Source organism: Phasianus colchicus, chromosome 11 (genome assembly GCF_987193195.1).
Source record: "Phasianus colchicus chromosome 11, bPhaCol1.hap1.1, whole genome shotgun sequence".
NCBI lineage: Eukaryota > Metazoa > Chordata > Aves > Galliformes > Phasianidae > Phasianus > Phasianus colchicus.
Genome location: NC_143446.1, coordinates 3,351,953 through 3,370,483, shown reverse-complemented (window position 1 = coordinate 3,370,483; position 18,531 = coordinate 3,351,953). Strand labels below are relative to the sequence as shown.

The 18,531-nt window shown below is 52.7% G+C and overlaps 1 protein-coding gene across 2 annotated transcripts in view; it reads right to left on the bottom strand.

The window, feature by feature from the left end:
- The window catches only part of BSN (bassoon presynaptic cytomatrix protein), a 56,515-nt gene that overhangs the window by 35,977 nt on the left and 2,007 nt on the right, over nt 1-18,531 (bottom strand). For both annotated transcript variants that reach the window (XM_031611702.2, XM_090147974.1), the window contains exon 2: nt 10,738-11,116. In XM_031611702.2, the coding sequence (XP_031467562.2) occupies nt 10,738-11,116 (379 nt within the window). The remainder of the gene's footprint in view (nt 1-10,737; nt 11,117-18,531) is intronic.

Sequence of the window (18,531 nt, the reverse complement as noted above, 5' to 3'; positions counted from 1 at the left end):
GGCTCGGTCGGGGGGGAGCACACACAGCAGCTCTCTCCCTCTGCAGCACAACGAGCAGCCCTGGGGCCAGCAGGCGAGCGCAAGGCGCCAGCACCACGCGGATGTGCACAGGGAGAGGCGTGGGCTGGAGCTTGCTGGTCACATTCCAATGCATGCTCACACAGGGATGCAGCACTCCGGAGGGGCCGTGCAATTAGCGGCGTTTGGGCATTTAATTGACAAGGGATGCGTCTCCGATGTGCTTTGGAAAAAGGCCGCCTTGTGCGTTTCTTTTCCTTCAAAGACAACAAAACAAAGCAAACCCAGACCTCGGCACTGCTGCCCAGGAAAGGGAAGCCACAGAAGCCACCGAGCCACCAGCAGCCGTCCTGCCAGTGCCTGCCAGGAAACAGCCAGCCTGTGCTGGCACGAGGGAGGAACAAACCCCCAGACTCATCTCCTCTGCTGCAAACAACAGATGGGAGCCCACATTCATCCAGAGAGCCGAGCTGGGGAATAAGACGGTGCCATTTCATCCTATTAGTCATTTATTAACTAATTTTCCCCTAAATAAGCCTCTTTCTCTAGTGAGCACCCCCCGAACTAAGCTAATGTTTCAGAACTGTCAGAAATCACCAGCGGTTGTCATCTCTGCTGTAAGCAGAAGAGGAAAGGGTGGCAGAGTGGATGTAACATGCTCCTGCTAGGAAATCACTGCTCACATACGAGCACGACTGGAAAAATGCTGCCTGGAGCACATTTTGCCATCGTACTGCGCCCTTCCATCCTGGGGATGGCTGCCCCTCTCTGCACCAGGTGCCATGAATGCCCCACCTCCAGCCCTAACCCATTCCCTGGTAGCACTGGGAGAATTTGGGCGCTCAGCCACTTCCCAATCCCGGCTGGGAGCACAGCACCAATCTTAGGGCTGTCATGCAGGACGCAGTGAGCCCACCACGCCGCTGCCAGCCCTCCTTACCCACAGCACCCACACTCAGCAAACACTCCCAAACCCAGCACTGGGACTGACCTCGATCCGCTGTGCCACAGCAGGCAGCGCTCCCCCGGCGAGGTCCCCATCGCTGCCTCCTGCTCACTGAGCACCAGCCCTGCTCTCCTGCCCAAAGCAGGGTTAAAGGCTGGGAGGAGAGGAAGGAGCCCTCTCCCTGTGCTCTGCCCCTGCCTGCGTGCCACTGCCGCTCCACGCTGGGTGCAGGGCCCCTCGCTGTGCAACGCCGCCCGGCTCCACGCGCCCGCAGTGCTGCTGCCCCAGGCGAAGGGACAAGTCCTTCCGCTTCATTAGGGAATGTTTCTTGTGCGATTTGCTGCCTCACTAGCTCCTGTTTAGACAGCCTTTGTTCCCCGTCCACGGGAACACACGAAAGGTTTGGACGTAGGGATGCGCTCGGAGGGTGCTTTCCTCTGTGCGCGGTCGGGAGGAATGGCAGAAAGCTCACCCTGGGCTTTAACCTGGTGAGACGGCAGCGTGGACATGCTTTAAGTGCAGCTCCGAGCCCTGAGGCTGCAGAACCTCAGTGCAAGGTCACAGAAAGCGTAATGGATGGCTCTGCCTGGCCTGGCTGCCATTACAGCTCCCTGCAGCAAGGCGGCTCGCTGTTGGACGCCTGCGGGTCCCCATCACTTGGGCTTCTCCACAACCAAAGGAGCGGTCCAGAGGAGCCTGGGGACATGGGGGCTCATGTTGGTGCTCAGGCAGGGCATAAATAGCCCAAAGTATCCTTAGAGACACACTGCTCTGGGGCCTCCCATCCTCTCCATAAGGAAGCAGCCAAGCTGTGCACTCTTACCCCAGTGCAGTATGCACCTCTGAGTGAGCCAGCTGGAATGAGCATCTGCCCCTGTTCACTGCAGGGGAGTTGGACCAGATGATCGTTAAGGGTCCCTTCCAACTGAAATGATCCCACGACTCCATGATTCTATGAATCAGTATGTAATAAATGCACTTACAGCATTTAAGGCCTGAAGATAGACAAGACACTGCACAATCTCTTTACATACATAAACAGATTTAATTACACAATTATTCCAGATAAACACGATAAGTTCCCTGCCATGAATAATTCACAATCCAGCTAGCCACATCATCAGCGAAACACAAACCTACAGCCATAGGAAAGAAAAAGCAAGATATATGATGGTCCTGCAATACCCCAAAGCTGATAGGGTTTTTACAGGTAACACTTCCCCCCGTGCTTGGAAGCAAGCTTTGGTCAACAAGCACATAAGAAAAGAGCTCTGCAGGGCAGGAAGCCTTCAAACTTCTGTAGTCTGCCTTGGGCAACCAAGAAACTTCAGAAGGGGAACAGCAGGAACCCAAGCAATAGTGGCCAGATGTGTGCGTGTGCAGTGGTTGGAGATGGGAGGACAAGTGGTAAAAAGAGGGAAAATAAGGGTTAATGATGTGAGAACCTTAAGCACCCTCACTGTGAAGTACTGTCTTCCTACACTGAGCTCCTCAGGGTAACGAATGATTCTGGGTGAAAAGGTCTGTTCTAGAACTGATAACAATCAGAAAGCCAACCAAACAACCAACCCAATCAACCAAAACCAACCCAATCAACATAAAAATCCAACCAACATGAACTCAACCAACACCAACCCAACCAACAAAAACACTCAATTAACCAACAAAAACCAACCCAACCAACGGACGCCAACTTGATCAACCAACCTAAAGCAAAACCCAAACCAGCCTCTTGTTCTCTAGCACTGGCCAAAAGAGCAGCAGTTTGTGCTACCCATGGTTGGGCTGATCTTGTCAGAAATCACTCACATGGTCTGTGCCCTCGTTTGGATCCCTGTGCTGCTTAATGGATGCAAATACTGAACAAATTGGACAGCCACAAAGTAGGACTGGTGCATTCCCCTCCTGCTCCTGTTGGATACCTGGGCTGCACAGTTCTCCCCAGGGCTTTCACCAAGTGACCACGATCCAGCTAAAAGGCTGCAGAGCAGCACAGTGGGGCACAGAAGGCTGGAGGAGCCATCTTGGTGCTGCAGGAGCACCACTGGGGAGGGAAGGTGGCAGGACTCACCATGCTCAAAGAGTAGAGCCCCATGAGGAAGAACTAGAATGAGATGGGCACTCAAAAGAAAGCACCCCACAGGATTCTCCATCGCACAGGTGGGCAGGTTTCCCCATCCAAAGGGCCCAGCCCTGCCTGCTCTCTGCAGCACCCTGCTTCTCCCAGGAGATGCTGCTGGCTTTGGGTTGTACTGACACCTTGCTCGGCTCCAGCAAACCCATGCTGAAGGCTGCAGGGCTTCACCCTCGTGTCCTGCAGCAGCAGAGGGCCCTGCAGGAGGTGCCTGCTCCCCCGACAGATGTCTGTCTAATTCTGTCCTTACACCTCCCAGCCGCTGTGGATTTACTGGGTGGGCACTGCAAGGGGGAATAGCAGGGCTTTAGCTTAACTGTCCTCATGGTTAGAGAGCAGTCCCAAAATATTAACCTAATTCTTCCTTGCAGCTTAAGCCCACTTCTTGCTGCTCCTTTCTCCAGAGACAAGAATGAATGGTATTCCATAAAAACAGCCTGAGAGCAGGTTCCTGCCCAAGGCACCTGTCTGGATGAGCCATCCCCACACCAACACTGTGAAGCACCTCTCCCAGCTGGTCGTTTAAATCAGCATTTTTCTGCTTGCTGTGGGGATCTAACCAGCAGGCTCCAGAAAGCTGCACAGGATGCCTCCTGATGAAGAGTTTGTTGTCCTCTTCCAGCATCACACAAAGAGAACACGAAGTTACCCAGCTCTGCTCCTTTCCAGCTCAGACATTTGCCTTTGGGAGATGTATGAAGAACCCATCAGCCCCATCTGAAACCCCAGCAGAGCTTACAGCACAAGCTGGCTACATTCTGCTCAAAGGATGGGTGGAATCCTTGATTGCAAAACCAAAAACTGCTACAGAAGAGAAAAAAAAAACGAAGAATAAAAATACTACGGACTTAAAAGAAGAAGAAAAATGCCCAAAGGCCATATTTCCTGTCTTTCTGGTTCCTTAGCTTTTCGCCTACTGCTCCGGGTGGGTGCCTGGGCGCCCCGTCCTTTAGTTCAGGAAGAGGGTGCCCTGCAGAAGGCGTGCAGGAGCTTTAGCATGGGGTTGGATGAGGTGGTTGCCACAGGTCCCTCCCAACCTCTATGGTCCTGTGATTCTCACTCCAGCCCCAGGCAGCCCCCAGCTCTGAGCTCTGCCACCCCAGCCAAAAAGCACAGAGCTGGCGGATGCCTCGTGCAGGCTGGGGACCGCATCCATCCAGACTAAATGGAAAATAAAGAAGAGCAAACTGCATCATTCAAACTGATTTCACCTCCCCTTTGATTTACTACAAGCTCCAAACGCCGATTAGGAACCGCTTGTGGAGAGAAACCATAAATCTTGTCCCAGTGCCCCAGCTCCAAGCAGAGGCAGCTCAGGCGTGACCACCAGCCACAGGGGCTCTGACCGACAGCACATCTGTCAGACCAGGGAGCAACAGCAAGCGCTGCTCTCTGCATCTTGCAGAGCTTTTCAGTTCTGGGTGCTGCGCAGCCAAAGCTCCAGCCAAACAGCAGCAGATCTACGAGCAGCCAGACACGAGCTGCAAGGCAGGGCTGGATCAGCAAGAGGGAAGCAGCAGGATCCTGCACCGAGGCAGAAAGCATTTTGCATCCAAATAAACACCGCCTTCCCATTAGCTTTTGTCTGCCCACACGCTTGTCTGTTTGGGCACCACTCCACACAGCCCCTGCCTGGCACTCTGCAGGGATAGGAAAGCAGTGGTGGAGGTGGAGGATATGGATAACGGGTGGGGAAGGCGGGGGGCACGCCACAGTGATGCTGCTAAGGCCGTGCGCAGCCCCCAGGGAGCATCTCCTCAATGCAGTCCCATCCTGGGACCTCTCACTGCAGACCTGCCTCCAGCCAGAGCTCAGCACCCAGGAGTACTTACAGGAAGCAGAACTTCAGAAGTGCTGTGGTTTTCAAACCCCTAATCCACCATGGCAATAACCATCGTCTGCTGCCAGCAAGCAGCAGCACCCCAGCAGCCGCTCAGAAGACAGATGGCAGCAGCAGTGTGCCGGTTTGGTTACATTTTTCAAAGCACTCTCCAATCTGAAAGGCACAATCATTTCATCTGGAAAATGAATATGGCAGATCAGAACACAAGGTAGAGTTTGGAAGAATGAGTTATGGTGCACAAGCTGGTCGTGTGGTTGCGTGCCGAGCTCAACCAAGCTCCAACATATTCGGTCTTCTCAAGGCTCAAGAGGTTTCTCAATAGGGAGGGCACAAGGACAAGCCTCTCCCAGCAAGAAGCATGCTGGTTTCTGAGGAATCCAGAAATTCAGGTAATTCAACTCTCCCTCAGGTGCTGAGAGAGGCTGGTGCCACAGACCACTGGCTTTCAACAAGTCCTTCCCACCATACCTGGATGTGACCTGCTGGGCACCACGCTCTGCTTAAGACGGTTGCATTGGGAAAGTGCAGCAGGCAAGTGCTGGAGATGGGATGGAGCAACACAGGATGGCAGCAAGGGCAGAAACACTTCACGGCGTGTGAGGGACCAAGCAGAACAACGTGTGGACAGAGCCAAGGTTGGGCTGGGTTTGGAGCCGTGCTCCCGAGGAGCTGCAGCCACCTCTCCTCTTGCAGCAGCTCAGCACCTGCAGCTCCCTGCCTGCCCACACCTTTGTGCACTGCAGTACTTCACCAGACAAAAACAGCAAACCATCCTCCTCGAGGTTCCCACCCTGTAGCCCCAACAAACCCCACACCAAACCCCAGCACGTCCAGCCTCGTGCAGCCCTATACGTGCATGCCTATTCATTTGCATCCTTCGTGGGGGACTTGTGCTGAGCCCACACTTCTTGCAAAGTCCAGTTACATGCAGTGACAAGCTCTTTTGCTCTTCGGGGACAGGGCTTCAAATAGCTGCTTGCTTGCAGCAATTAAATGGGAAGAGCGCTGCCACCGACTCTGATAGCAGGCCGTGCTGTGACTGATGCAAACACCGTCTGCAGCGCTCTGATAAGGATATTGGATGATTCACAATAATCTACACTGTGCTGAACGCAGGAGCCCGAGCGTTTGTGCTTCTGTTTCCAGTAACAGGAATATGGTGCGTCGTGCTCATCAGAAGGGCACGGGGCACCAAAGCTTCCTTCTCGTCAGACTGATGTGTGCTGTCCTGCCCCTCTGCAGGTCTCCTCCTAGCAGGCTTCCAGCCATCCTTGGCAGTGAGCATCTGGCCCCATGGCTCAGAACTGCATGCAGGGAGGGTGCCTGAGCTGTGGGGAGGGAGCAGGCGGCCAGTGGGACAACCAGGAGGGTGCTTGGGGTGTCATGGGCAGAAACATGGTCACAGAGCCAGCAGGGCAATGCTGTCCCCACACTGGTCTCCAGCTGCTGCAGGGCTGCACTGCACCCCTCCCTTAACCCATCTCAGCAAACCTGTCGTCCCACAGACTGGGCAGCAGCATTCTTGTTCCTATCCCATCAGGATGACATTTCCCTCTCCAAATTCCCCTATTGAGCCATTCTGACAATGTTACACTGATTGCTCCTGGAGAAGAAAGCCAAACCAACAGCACGGCGTATTTACAACACCAACTGAATCCAGAGCAGTAAAATCCCACCCTTCGGCTGTCCCCAATCAAAAGGTTTACCATCTAGATAAAGCAGCATTTCAATCAGAGCTAAAATAACCACTTTTCATAGCCCAGTTAGCACCGCATCCCTGCATGCTGGCCTTCAAACAGGGGCAGCCAGGTTGCGGGGCTGAAGCCAGAGCTGTGAGGAACACCTCAGCAGGTTCACCCACTGCCACACTGCTTGCAGACACAGGGCTGCTCATTCCATGCACTGGAACGTCCCAGGGAGAGAACGGGGAGCAAATAAGCACAGCTTAGAAACAAACAGGGAGCCACCAACCCTGCCCCAAGCTGCTCCGGAGAACACAACCATGGCAGTCCATCACCCAGCCAGGGTTCTCCTTTGGAAGCCCAGTGATGGAGGAAAGCGTGTCTGTGGTTGGATTCCTTTTTGAAGGGAATGAAGTGACATATGAGGTGGGAGCTGGAGAACACCCAGTCCTGCAGGCAGCACTCAGTCACACCAGGCAGGGACAAGGCAAGCAAATGCTGAGCAGAAAGCAGGCTGCCTCTCAGCCCCTGCAGCACCACAGCCTGACTTACAGGGGTTTGTCAGCTCTCTCCTTTGGTCCCTGTCTGCTCCCAGGGCAGTGCATCACCTGCCTTCCCACAGCCCACTCGTCAGCAACACCAGCACCATCCATCAGCAGCCACCACCCTGCCGGTCGCACGGTGACATTTGCTTCGAGTGGATTTCTCATTATTGGAAACGTTTGTGCAGAGAGGAGCGAAAGGCAGCACATGGGGAGGAACAGCCAGAATTACTCATCAGCTTTTTTTGTTGCTGTTGGCTCTGACTTGGGCGGCCGTCCATCCCTCCATGCATCCATCCATCGTGCAGACAACCCGTGCGTGGCTGCAGAAGCCCCTGCTCTGTCTGCAGCAGTGGCTGCAGAGGCAAGCAAGTCATTTATATTTAGAAAGCCTGGGCAAGCGCAAGCGCCGCTCTGCAGCTTCCTATGAGCTGCTCTGTTCAGTGCTAATCACCCCCATTTAGAAAAAGATAGAGCATAAATAAATAAACAAAAGTCCAACTGGGAGATAAGAGAAACATCCTCGGGCACAGCATTGCAGATACAAGACAAAACAAGGGCTTGGTGCGGAGATAAGGGGACGGAGAGGTGAGGGCATGCATGACCTGTTGGTGCAGAGAGACAGGCTTAGGATTCCATTGATATTTTCACGTCATGAGAACATAAGGAGTTGTTCAGTGCACTCACACTGCCTCATAGGATGGCCTAGTTGAAAAGGAGCACAATGCTCATCCAGTTCCAACCCCCTGCTATGTGCAGGGTCACCACCAGCAGCCCAGGCTGCCCAGAGCCACATCCAGCCTGGCCTTGAATGCCTGCAGGGATGGGGCATCCACAGCCTCCTTGGGCAACCTGTTCCAGTGCCTCACCACCCTCTGGCTGAAAAACTTCCTCCTGATATCTAACCTAAACCTCCCCTGTCTCAGTTTAAAACCATCCCCCCTTGTCCTATCACTACCCACCCTCGTAAACAGCTGTTGCCCCTCCTGTTTATACGCTCCCTTCCACTGGAAGGCCATTGGTCTGTAGGCATTCTCCCTCCTTGATGCAGCAAAGACATTCCCAACAGCAAAGAGCAGGGCAATGGGAAGGGAAGGCAGGTGCATAAATGCACTCCTTCCACTTGGAAAGATCAAGTTGTACCACGTGCATTGCAAAACTGATGAACCACGTCTGATGAACACGATCCCCAGTTGAGAAAAGCATCGCAGGAACATAAGGAAGAACTTTGGGATTCTCTGCAATCCCCAAACAGCCCCAGCAAACCCATTAGACACGGTGAGCATCGTTTCAGCTCAAATTAAAGCACGTATTGAAACGCTGCAGCTCTGCTCTCGATTAAGATCAAAACCAACCTCTTGTCAATGTTCTCCTCGTATTGTTTGGGAGGGGGAGGGAATGAATGAAAAGAAACAAACAGCACCAACAAAAAACCTTCAGAGAATAGCGCAGGCGTTCGTTCCTCAGATCAGCAATGGACTGCGACGCTTCCAAAGCCACAAGCAACAGATAGGATGCCTGCAGGTTCCTCTCATTGTACCAAACAGAGCAAATCCAATCAGAGGAATGTGCTGCGGGATCACTCAGCTGAACGGTGCCATGGGAGCAGCATCAGCAAGCAGAAGATGAAGGGAAAGAAGGTTTTCTAATGGCATTGCTCTGCCTGGCACCCGGCAGAACTGTCTGACCAAAGAATAAAGCAGCCCCTGTGAGACAGAAGAAAACTAAGGGGAAAAAAAGTTTTAATGGGAAGGAATAATCCCACCAGAGTGGGTGGTGATGGTGTTTAGAATCCTGCACCTCCATTCCAAAGCCGATTTCATACATGGGCATGCGAGCAAACTGATAGATTTTACCACTCCGTTCCATAACTTCTTCACATTTCACTACCAGCCTTTAACGATGCCATCACTGCTCCCTGCTTCATGTTTCCTTTTGCCTGAAATACAGCAAGGGCTCTGACCTTCAGAAATAAGTGAATGAGTGAGGAAACTCATGTATCCTTATGTTACAAAATGGAAAGCTGTGGGAGCACTTATTTTAGAGCAAGAATACCATTACCCACACTTCAAACCACAAGCAACACAGGCAGGGATGGGTCTGCCCAGCCCTGTGAGATGAGAACGAGCTGATGCTCAATTAATTGGAAGGTAGAAACCAAATAGAAGATAGCACCTCTCCATGAGCAATTGGACAGACACACACCACAAGGTGCCCCAGCAGCTGACTGCAATGGCATACGTGCACCACTCGCCTAGAAAACCAAATGCCTGCTGAGCCATATGAGAAAGGAAAAAAAAAAAAAAAGATGGGAATGAAAAAAGACACAAGTGGTTTGGAAGAAATGCACATCCTTTGGAGCACATCCTTTGGAGCACAAGGCCTCGCCCAACAGCAGGGTCAAAGTGCCTTGCCCCTACCCACCCCCCCCACTCGTGGTTTCTGGCAGCCCACAGATCGTGCAGAAGAGGATTTGCTGCGTAAAACACAGTTTTGGTTTCCTTGGTTTCAGCTTTCTTAGAAAATGTGATGTTCCCGATAATTGAATCCCACTAATGAGCCTTGAAAGCAGAAAGAAGTTGGAAAGATGCGTCTACTGCAGCCACAGAGTAAAAACCATCAAGTGTTCACATGAAAATATATACGTGAGCAGAAGGGAAGCACGGCTGCATAAATCACCAGGAACAGCATGCAGCAGCCTTGCAGCACCACCTGGATTTAAGGGGTCAGACAGGAAAGCCCCTCCCAGAGAGTGGCATTTAGAAACTGTAGTTCTGGTCGTTGGGACAAATGGGGACTGTTCACCACTTCTAACAAAACCCATGCATCCAGCTGACCTGAGTGCCCAAATCCTGTTTCCTAATGTCCTGAAGTCACATGGCTGCTTTCCCCAGTTTCTGAAGCATTAAGCCTAAGAGAGGAACCCCGCAGGAAATTCATGGCCAGAGCCTCCAGCTGCCTCCCACCCCATCATGGACCTCCAGCAGAACCTCTGCATGGGGAGCCCTGTGCTGCAGTTGGGCCTGACACCATGCACCCACCTCACACCTCCACCTGCAGAGTGTGACACTATCCCAGGTGAGAAATGCCAGAATCAATTCCTTCACCCCAAAACTACTCACCATGACCATATCCTGGAAGCACCAAGAACCACTTCTCCCACTGCTGGGCCCCAGAACTTCACGGCCACCCCAACCGAGCACCCAACATCCCACTGAGAAGCCCCATCTGCACACAGAACCTCTGGGCTGCCCCAGCACGTCCTCCTAACTAACACACCTTCCTCCCCCCCCCCAGATGGCAGTTCATATTATAGCAATTATCCACTGATTGGCCAGCAAGAACAACACCTTTAACGCTTTGCAGCTGCCAAAAGCAAAGGTGCAGCATCTTGGAGAAAGGAAAACGTGACCATCACGCTCCCTGGCAGCCCATAACGCTTCAACCATAGAATCATAGAATGGCCTGGGTTGGAAGGGACTCAGGGATCATCAAGCTCCAACCCTGCTGCTGCAGGCAGGGCTGCTAAAACCTCGCGCTTAAAAGCCCAATTGGGATGGCAGAGATGTTACCTCAGTGAGATGCGGGTTGGGGTTGAAGCCGCACTGGTTGCAGACCTTGCTGTGACATTGGGTGCAGGCATTGAAGTTGGGCTGGCTGGGCGCCGAGGTGAGCTCCGTCGTCTTGCAGATGGGGCAGAGGGTGCTGCTGGGCAGGGGAGCGATCTGGGGCAGTGAGTAGGGTGAGGTGGGAGTGCTGCCCCGCTCCGGAGAGGCCGAGGGTGACCGTCTGGCTCTCTGGCTGTGGGCATCCACCTGCAGCGTCCTGCGGGGTCCCTCTGCCTGCCCGCGGCCACGCATCTCACGGGGGCTTTCGGAGTCCTGCGCCAGGGAGGGCGGTGCCGAGCGCTGTCCAGCCGCGTGGTCCAGCTGCTCCGGTCTCCTCGGCGTGCTGAAATGCCAGTAAAACACATACGGGTAAGTATGTGCCATGGAGGGGCACTGGGCAGCCTGAGCTGGAGGGCAGCACCACGGGGTGGGGTTCCCTCCGTCCCAACCATACTGTGATTCTATGACTGTCCGACCACTTTTCCCCATCCTCACCGCAGCGACGCCACCTCCTTCCTTCCCCAGAAGATGCAGGGGCTTTAGCTGCCAGCTCCCATGATACTCCCAAGGACAGCGCCATTAAAGAGCTTAGTGGCTCTGCATCCCCCACCAGCACACGGCTTCCCGTGCTGCCCGACGTCGGATTTAGCCCTCACCTGATCTCTGTGCCCGAGATGCAGCCCTGCATGCCCCACCCCGTGCCGTGCAGAGCCTGGGGCGCATCGCTTACGGGTGGGAGAAGTGGATGTCAGAATTCTGTCACCCAAACCCCCCGTAATCCGGAGCTTATCAGCAACACCCACGAGTATTTCTCATGCAGGTGGAAGCTCCGCTGCCCTCACTGCCATCCGCAGCAGGTTGAGGAAAAGTATTACCCGGAATCTCAAATGTAATAAATTGATGATTTACCCAAGCAGGGCCTGACCTTATGAGGGTTTAAAGAGGGAAGTTCGATGCATAAAACTAATGAAATTGAAAGCGCACATTGCCACAGCCATAGGAACTCGGATGAAAATAAATATTAAAACAGCACTTTGGGAATTTATGGATTGAAGCCTGGTTTTCCAAAGGGAGAAGCATTTGGTATTGGTAGTTCTCTGCATTTTGCAGCTGGCAACACTGCTGTCAGCAGTGCTGGGTGCCCGCCTCGTCTCGGTCAAGCGCTTTCCTTGTGTGAAAGGAGAGCTCTGTGCAGGAGATGGAGGTGTGGGAGCACGCAGATGTGCAATCACAGAACCATAGGGGTTGGAAAGGACCTCCAGAGATCATCGAGTCCAACCCCCTGCCAAAGCAGATTCCCTACACCAGGTATGGGCACTATCTGTCCATTCCAGCACCACCCTGCACATCGTCAGCCCTGTGCTGCTGATGACAGGGCTGATGTGGGCTCAGAAAGTCGCTGTCCATCTGGGAATACTGGCCTGCCAGCAGCTGCAGATGCTGATGGAGCCGTGTCCATTTCTAAGGATGCCCTCAGGACAATTAAATTGAGGCACCTCAGTGCTGCAGCATTCCCCCAGTTAGGTGGGGGCTGCACTGCCTCTGCACAGCCACAGCTCCCCCAACGCAGCCTCTACTACGTTCTACCTGTGCTGGTTAGACTTCCATTCCACACAAACATGATTTGTCATCAAGTGAAGAGATGTCATCAGCTTTAGGAAGGGTGAAAGCAATGCAGGAGGGCAGTCCACAACCCCCATCCCATCCCATTCCATTGGCACAGCACTCTGTTGCAGGGTAAGGCAGTGGAAGAGAATGGCTCCAACCTAACTCAAGCTAGCTCCTGATTGGGGCACCTGATATGGCGCGTGGAGGGGCTCAAGGGAGCAGGGGAAGCAGATATCCCCTGACTTCAGCCTCAGCTTTGGGTCCGCACCAAGGTTAGCCCTGGGGACAGTGAGCCCTGGGGATAAGCACAGCTCTTCTGCCAAGAAAGAAAGAAGGAAAACGCTTGACCCCACAACAAAACCTATGGGATGAGAAGATAGCAAACCAAGATACAGCATGAGAAGCGAGGAAACGTGTGGATGCGGACAGCTAGAAGATGGAGGCTTGGTGAGCAAGCAGGGACTGGAGCTGCTCCGCTACGAGCGCAGATTTGACCTACTTGGTTTGACTGAAACCTGATGTGAGCATCCACATGACTGATTTTAAGAATCAGCGAATATAACCTATTTAGGAGCGAGGAGGGAGCGGAGCAGGAGGAGTTGTACTCCCAGTGAAACAGCACGGGGTTCGCTCAGACATCTGCAGGGCTGGGGAACATTGCAGCCGACAGCTTCGCGGCCCCGAAAACGCATCTGAGGTGGGGAGTTCTGCGTTAGATTCTGAGCTGCTAAAAACAGGCAGCAGCCACACAATTCAAAATCGGCACCGTCGCAAATACAAGTGCTTAATTACACTTATGGCCACGCAGGATGGATTTCGTGCTGGAGCTGTGTGTACTGGAGGGCTTTAAAACCAGCAAATGCCACAAAGCTGACAACAATTCTGCTCCGGAGAGGTTAGGGAACAGACAGCAAAGCAGAAGACAAGAAGCAGCGACGGGGAACTGTCAGAGGGGATTTTATTAGATGCCAACACACGCGCTCCTGTGAAAGGCCACGGTGTTTAATGAATTACTTTTGTGAGCAGTGGAAAAACCCCATTCTGTGCAGCTCCGTGCTCTGGGGCTGCTCCACCCTCCTGAGATGCAAAGCGCACCGAAGCGATGCGCCTCTCCTGGTGCACCACCAAAGCAGCGCAGACGCGGCTGAGAGTCAGGTGGATCACAGAGTCATTGGGATTGGCAAAGAACTCTGAGATCAACCAGTCCAACCACCCGCCCACGTCCCTCAGTGCCACATCCCCACAGCTCTCAGACACCCACAGGGATGGTGCCTCCCCCGGGACATGGTTTGGTGATGGGCTGAGCAGGTCGGCTTGACCTGAAGAACCTGAAGGACTTTCCCAACCCAGATGGTTGAGTCACTCTAACTGGCAGACACGTGGTTTTTGCTCAGAAAAGGTGTGCTAACAAGGAATTGGAAGCAGCGCAGGAGGTGCCGTCCATCCACCAGCTTTCAGAACTCATGTCTTGCACTTCTGTCGGGGCTGTGCAAAGAAGCCAAAGAGCAAAAGGTGATGAGCGCCCTTCCACTTGCAGACAGCTTTTGGCCAAGTCAATGGATGTTAGAAAGAAATAAGGGGAAAAAACGGAGGGAGACATGGGCAAATAAAAGGAAGCCATCTCGTGGTTTAAGACTTGGAATCCTGGCATGGAGGAGAGCGGTCAGTTCTTGACATGGGAGCATTCTCCAAGTTCTGCCAAGGGAGAAGTGGGCTGTGCTCAGGAATGGCGTGGCAAGGAAGCAGGTAGGGATATTTATTCAGCGTATCCTAAAGCCTAACACAGAGAGCTTCAGAAAGCTCTGTTGGAATGGATAGTGAAATCCAAAAATGCAGAGTAACACACAGGATGTGACTCCGTAACCATGCACAGCGATGGGCTCCAAAGGAGGCACTGCCACTGCACAAGAGTTCTTGAAGCCATTTTGGACAGTTCTCAGAAAACGTCAATTTAATGCTCATCAACAAATATAGAACATTCTACAAAGGAAATAAATAAATAAATAAATAAATAAAACCAACAAACAAAAAGCCGCAATTAAGTTATTTTGGGAAAATCACATTCTGGAAAGCAATTCAAAAGGAAGAGCAGAGCAGCGCGTTCCCTCAAATTGCTGATGGTTTTGCCCCCGCCCCGGAGAGTGGCACAAAGCTCTGTTTTTTTTTTTTTTCTTGGAGCTTCAGGCTCCATCCAGTCCAGGGTCTGGAGGCATTGCTGCAGCTGCTGCCCACTGTGCACAGCTCGGGGTCGGCTCCACCAGCACCATGCTGGATGTCCTTTCTGCAGCACCTACAGCTCCCCACGCTCCTCCAACCCCCACCCGGCAGCAATAGCTTTGCATTCTGCCATTGAGAAGCCAGGAAGACTGTAGGGCTCTATTTTGGATGAGTTCCATCCGTGTTCCAGAATTAAAAGCTGATGCAAAAAATGTATCATTATCCATCTCCGTGACAGCTTGAGTCAACTGAACTCAGCCCGGAACGAGAAACAACATTCACTTCAGGCACAAAAAATAGGAAGATCCATCGGGAAGAGAAGCACTCTTAAAAAAGAGGCAGTAATGACATACCAGAAAGAAACCAACCTATATTTTTAGAAAAAGGGAAGAAAACCCTGCTAAAACAGCCCCGGTGCTGGCAGGATGAGAGGAAATGATGCTGGCCGTGCCGTGGGCTGTGGGTAGAGGCAGCGAGGTGCTGGGACACATCAAGGACTGCAGCCAACCAAATTCATTCGTTTGTTTTCCATCCATGAAAAAGTGGCACCCTTTTACCACCCCCCAGTCACGTCTTTGTCCATCCTGTCATTGTCCTTCTGACTTCTCCCCATGCCTTTGCATCCTCTATTGGTCTTCATTGCCTCGTGCCACCAAGAGAGATGACATTTAAGGTGTGGAAGAGCAATAGAGAGAGGACATCATTTCAGCAGGGCTTGAGGCAATGGGGATAGACACTGTTGAGACGTGGTGGTGTCCAAGTCCTTGGAAACAGCCAAGCTCAGGCTGGAAGGGCTCTGAGCACTGATGGAGCTGTGGGTGTCCCTGCTCACTGCAGGGGGTTGGACCAGATGGCCTTAAAGGGTCCCTTCCAACTCTAAGGATTCAGTGATGTCCTCCACAAAGAGCTCTGAGCACTGCCCACGTCACCAGGATGCTGGGGAAAACCAACCCTGCAAGGAGGAGGGATCCACACCCACCAAGCACCTTCTGCTGAGAGCTTCATTCAGGCTGTGGTTGTTGGAAACCCCTCTCCTGCAGAAGGTGCTCCCACCTTGAAGCTCTGGTCCCATGGATGGGGAAGAGGCCATCAGGCTGCAGTGGGCTGTGAGTGCTGAGGTTTGCTTATCCTGGGGGGTGGCACCTCGTGGCTCCAGGAGATGTGAATCAGGAGCCCGAGCACAAACAGCAAACCAAACTCAGAAGGAATGAATATTTGTGCGTGCAAATGTGATATTTACAATAGGAAGGCAAGGAAAACTAATGAATAAATGCATTACCAATAACAAAAAGAGAATCCATCAACTTCAATATCTCAAGCTAAAGTGCCCAGGGAGGCGGTGGGGTCACCTGGAGGTGTCCAAGAGCCTTGGGGACGCGGCAGTGCAGGACGTGGAGTGTTGGTGGTGGGAGGATGGCTGGGCTGGGTGGTCCCAGAGGTCTTTGCCAACCTGGGTGATCCCATGGTTCTATTGCAACACAAAGCAGCTATCTGAGTGCGTTTGTGCGTTTTGAAGAAAAAGACAGACGTGATAATTTGTTAATTCAGAGTGTTTTGGATGGCGTTTTTAGTTGATTAAAAGTAAAATGAAGCTGGCAATTATCGACACTGGTTTCCTGAAACTGGGTGGTACGGCCAAGAGGAATCAGATCCTAATCTAATAAGCAGCACAGCGCGGAGATGCTTTGAGACAAGAGAGGCACACAGACAAAGTAGAAGAGAACTCCTTTAGAGAAGCTGCTTGAGTTTTCTCCCAGTGATTTTTCTGGACACCATTTCTCCCAGGCTAAGCTGAAGGATAACTTAGGAATACAGACCATCTTCCCTGCTCAAACAAGGACTGATGCTCTATTATAATTGAATGAAGCCAGTCAAATCCATGTCTAATAAAGTCACCAAGGGTTTAGGAGAGAACAGCAGAGCTCTGCTGCTGGACCCAAGCAAACAGCAGCACGACATGCAGGAAGACAGGAGACTGGCGTGGAAATTTCCACTCTTTAAGACCAAAGAGCTGCCCTAAAGAGGGGCAGGCGCTGAGCAGCACAGGGCGCTGTGCAGTGCTGCAAGCAGAACCCGGTGCTGCTCCCTCACATACAGCAACGTCGGGTGCACTGGAGAAGGCAGCCATACAGCCCTGACACGTTGTGCTCCGTATCTGCTGCAGACATCTGGCACACAGGGGCGTGCTGGAGGCAGGAGGATGCCCAGCTCACCATCCTCTGGTGATGCTCCTGCAGCATGCATGCCGAGGAGAGGAGGTCTGCACGGTCTGAGGGACAGACCCAAGGCCTGGCAGCTCCCTGGACCAATGGCAGGGCAGTTGTGGGGTCAATAGCCACCCCTGCCCTGTCCAACATGGAACTGTGCTGTGAAAAGGAGTCCCAGATCTCGTGGATGTGAGACAGAGCTGGTAAGGAAACATGGGAAAAACCAATGTATCTCAAGGAAAGCACACCAGACCATCCTTTGACCATCAGGTGCACCTTCCTTGCAGGCTCCTCACTATCCAGGAAAACAGCTTTCTTACTAAAACCTATCCAGCTGTTACCACCTCTTCTCATGAGGACCTGCTGGATGCCACAAGCTTGGCCAAGCAGCACAGAGCAGGACACACATACAGCAAGCTGCCAACCCACAGCAACACCACCGAACATCAGCACGTGCTGCAATCACTGCACGGCCACACCACAGACGTACCTGGGAAGGCTCCAAGCCATCAGCTTTGCCTCTTAACTCAGATTTTAGTGTTTAAAGAAAGAAAAGCAAGAAGGAACGCTCCCTCCCCCCCCAGCCAAACAACCACTGTCTCCCTAAGAAGATTAATAGGTGCGTTTAAAGACATCAGTCTGTGGGCTTCATGACAAACGGGTGAGAGCTCCCACGGTTCCTCAGCCCAGCTGTGGAGCCAAATAACAGTTGATGTAAATAAGACTGGAAGAAAAGAAATTAAAAGTAATCTCATCTTTCATACTGAAGTGGAAAAAAGTGCATTCCAGAGCACGCGGATTTGGGGAGGTGAACCCTGGGAGCGGCAGAGAGCAGCTCTGCTCTGCTCTGCTCTGCTCTGTCTGCAGCTGAGAACGTGACAATCCAATCTTTGCATTCAGCTGCACGCACACCAGGCACCCTCCAAAGCTCCCCGAGCTGCACTACCAATGCCAAACCCCACATGCACGGATGTGGGATGGAGCATTGGATCCACGGGGTGGGGGAGAGCCAGCAGAAGCCGTGCAGCATGAGCCCTGGGCACAGCAAAGCTAAGGGTGGGCAGCATCGCCTGCAGGGGCTCCTTCCAGCCACAGGAAACTCGAACCCAGCAGGCAGACTGCAGGTCTGTGTGTTTGTTTTGGAAATAGAGGCACGGACAGTGAGTGCTGAGCACTGTGGATATGGACGAGCACACTCACAGGAGAGCTCAGGAGGCAGCCAGCACCCCAGGGTGCACCCACACCCAGGGCCGTGGAGCTGCTGTGTCTAACACAGCAAATATTTTGCCTCCATCAGCCAAGTGAGCCATTCTGTGCTCTTTTGACATGACACTCGCACAAGTTTTATGAGCTTGAAATCCTGCAGACCTGGTCTTCTCCCCACCTAACCCCAGCACTGGCACTCCTGATGCTCCAAACGCTTCATACAAACACAGATGTGCTTACTTAGCACAGCAGCACAGCAGACTTCTCTAGAGCACCAGCCTTATGGTGAGCAAGAGGCAGGAAAACATTACTTCGATTCCTAAGAGATAGGCAGATCCGTGTTAGCAGCCAGCAGTGACCAGCATAGGGCTGCACCAGGCAGCATCACCCCAGCACTGTGCTCGGAGCCTCCTCTTGCTATCACTCTGTGCTGGAAATCCCCACTCAGGGATGCAACCCCAAGCAGCAACTCACCCTCTGCACAGCTCTCCATGGGGACTCCAGCACTGCATGCCCTGCT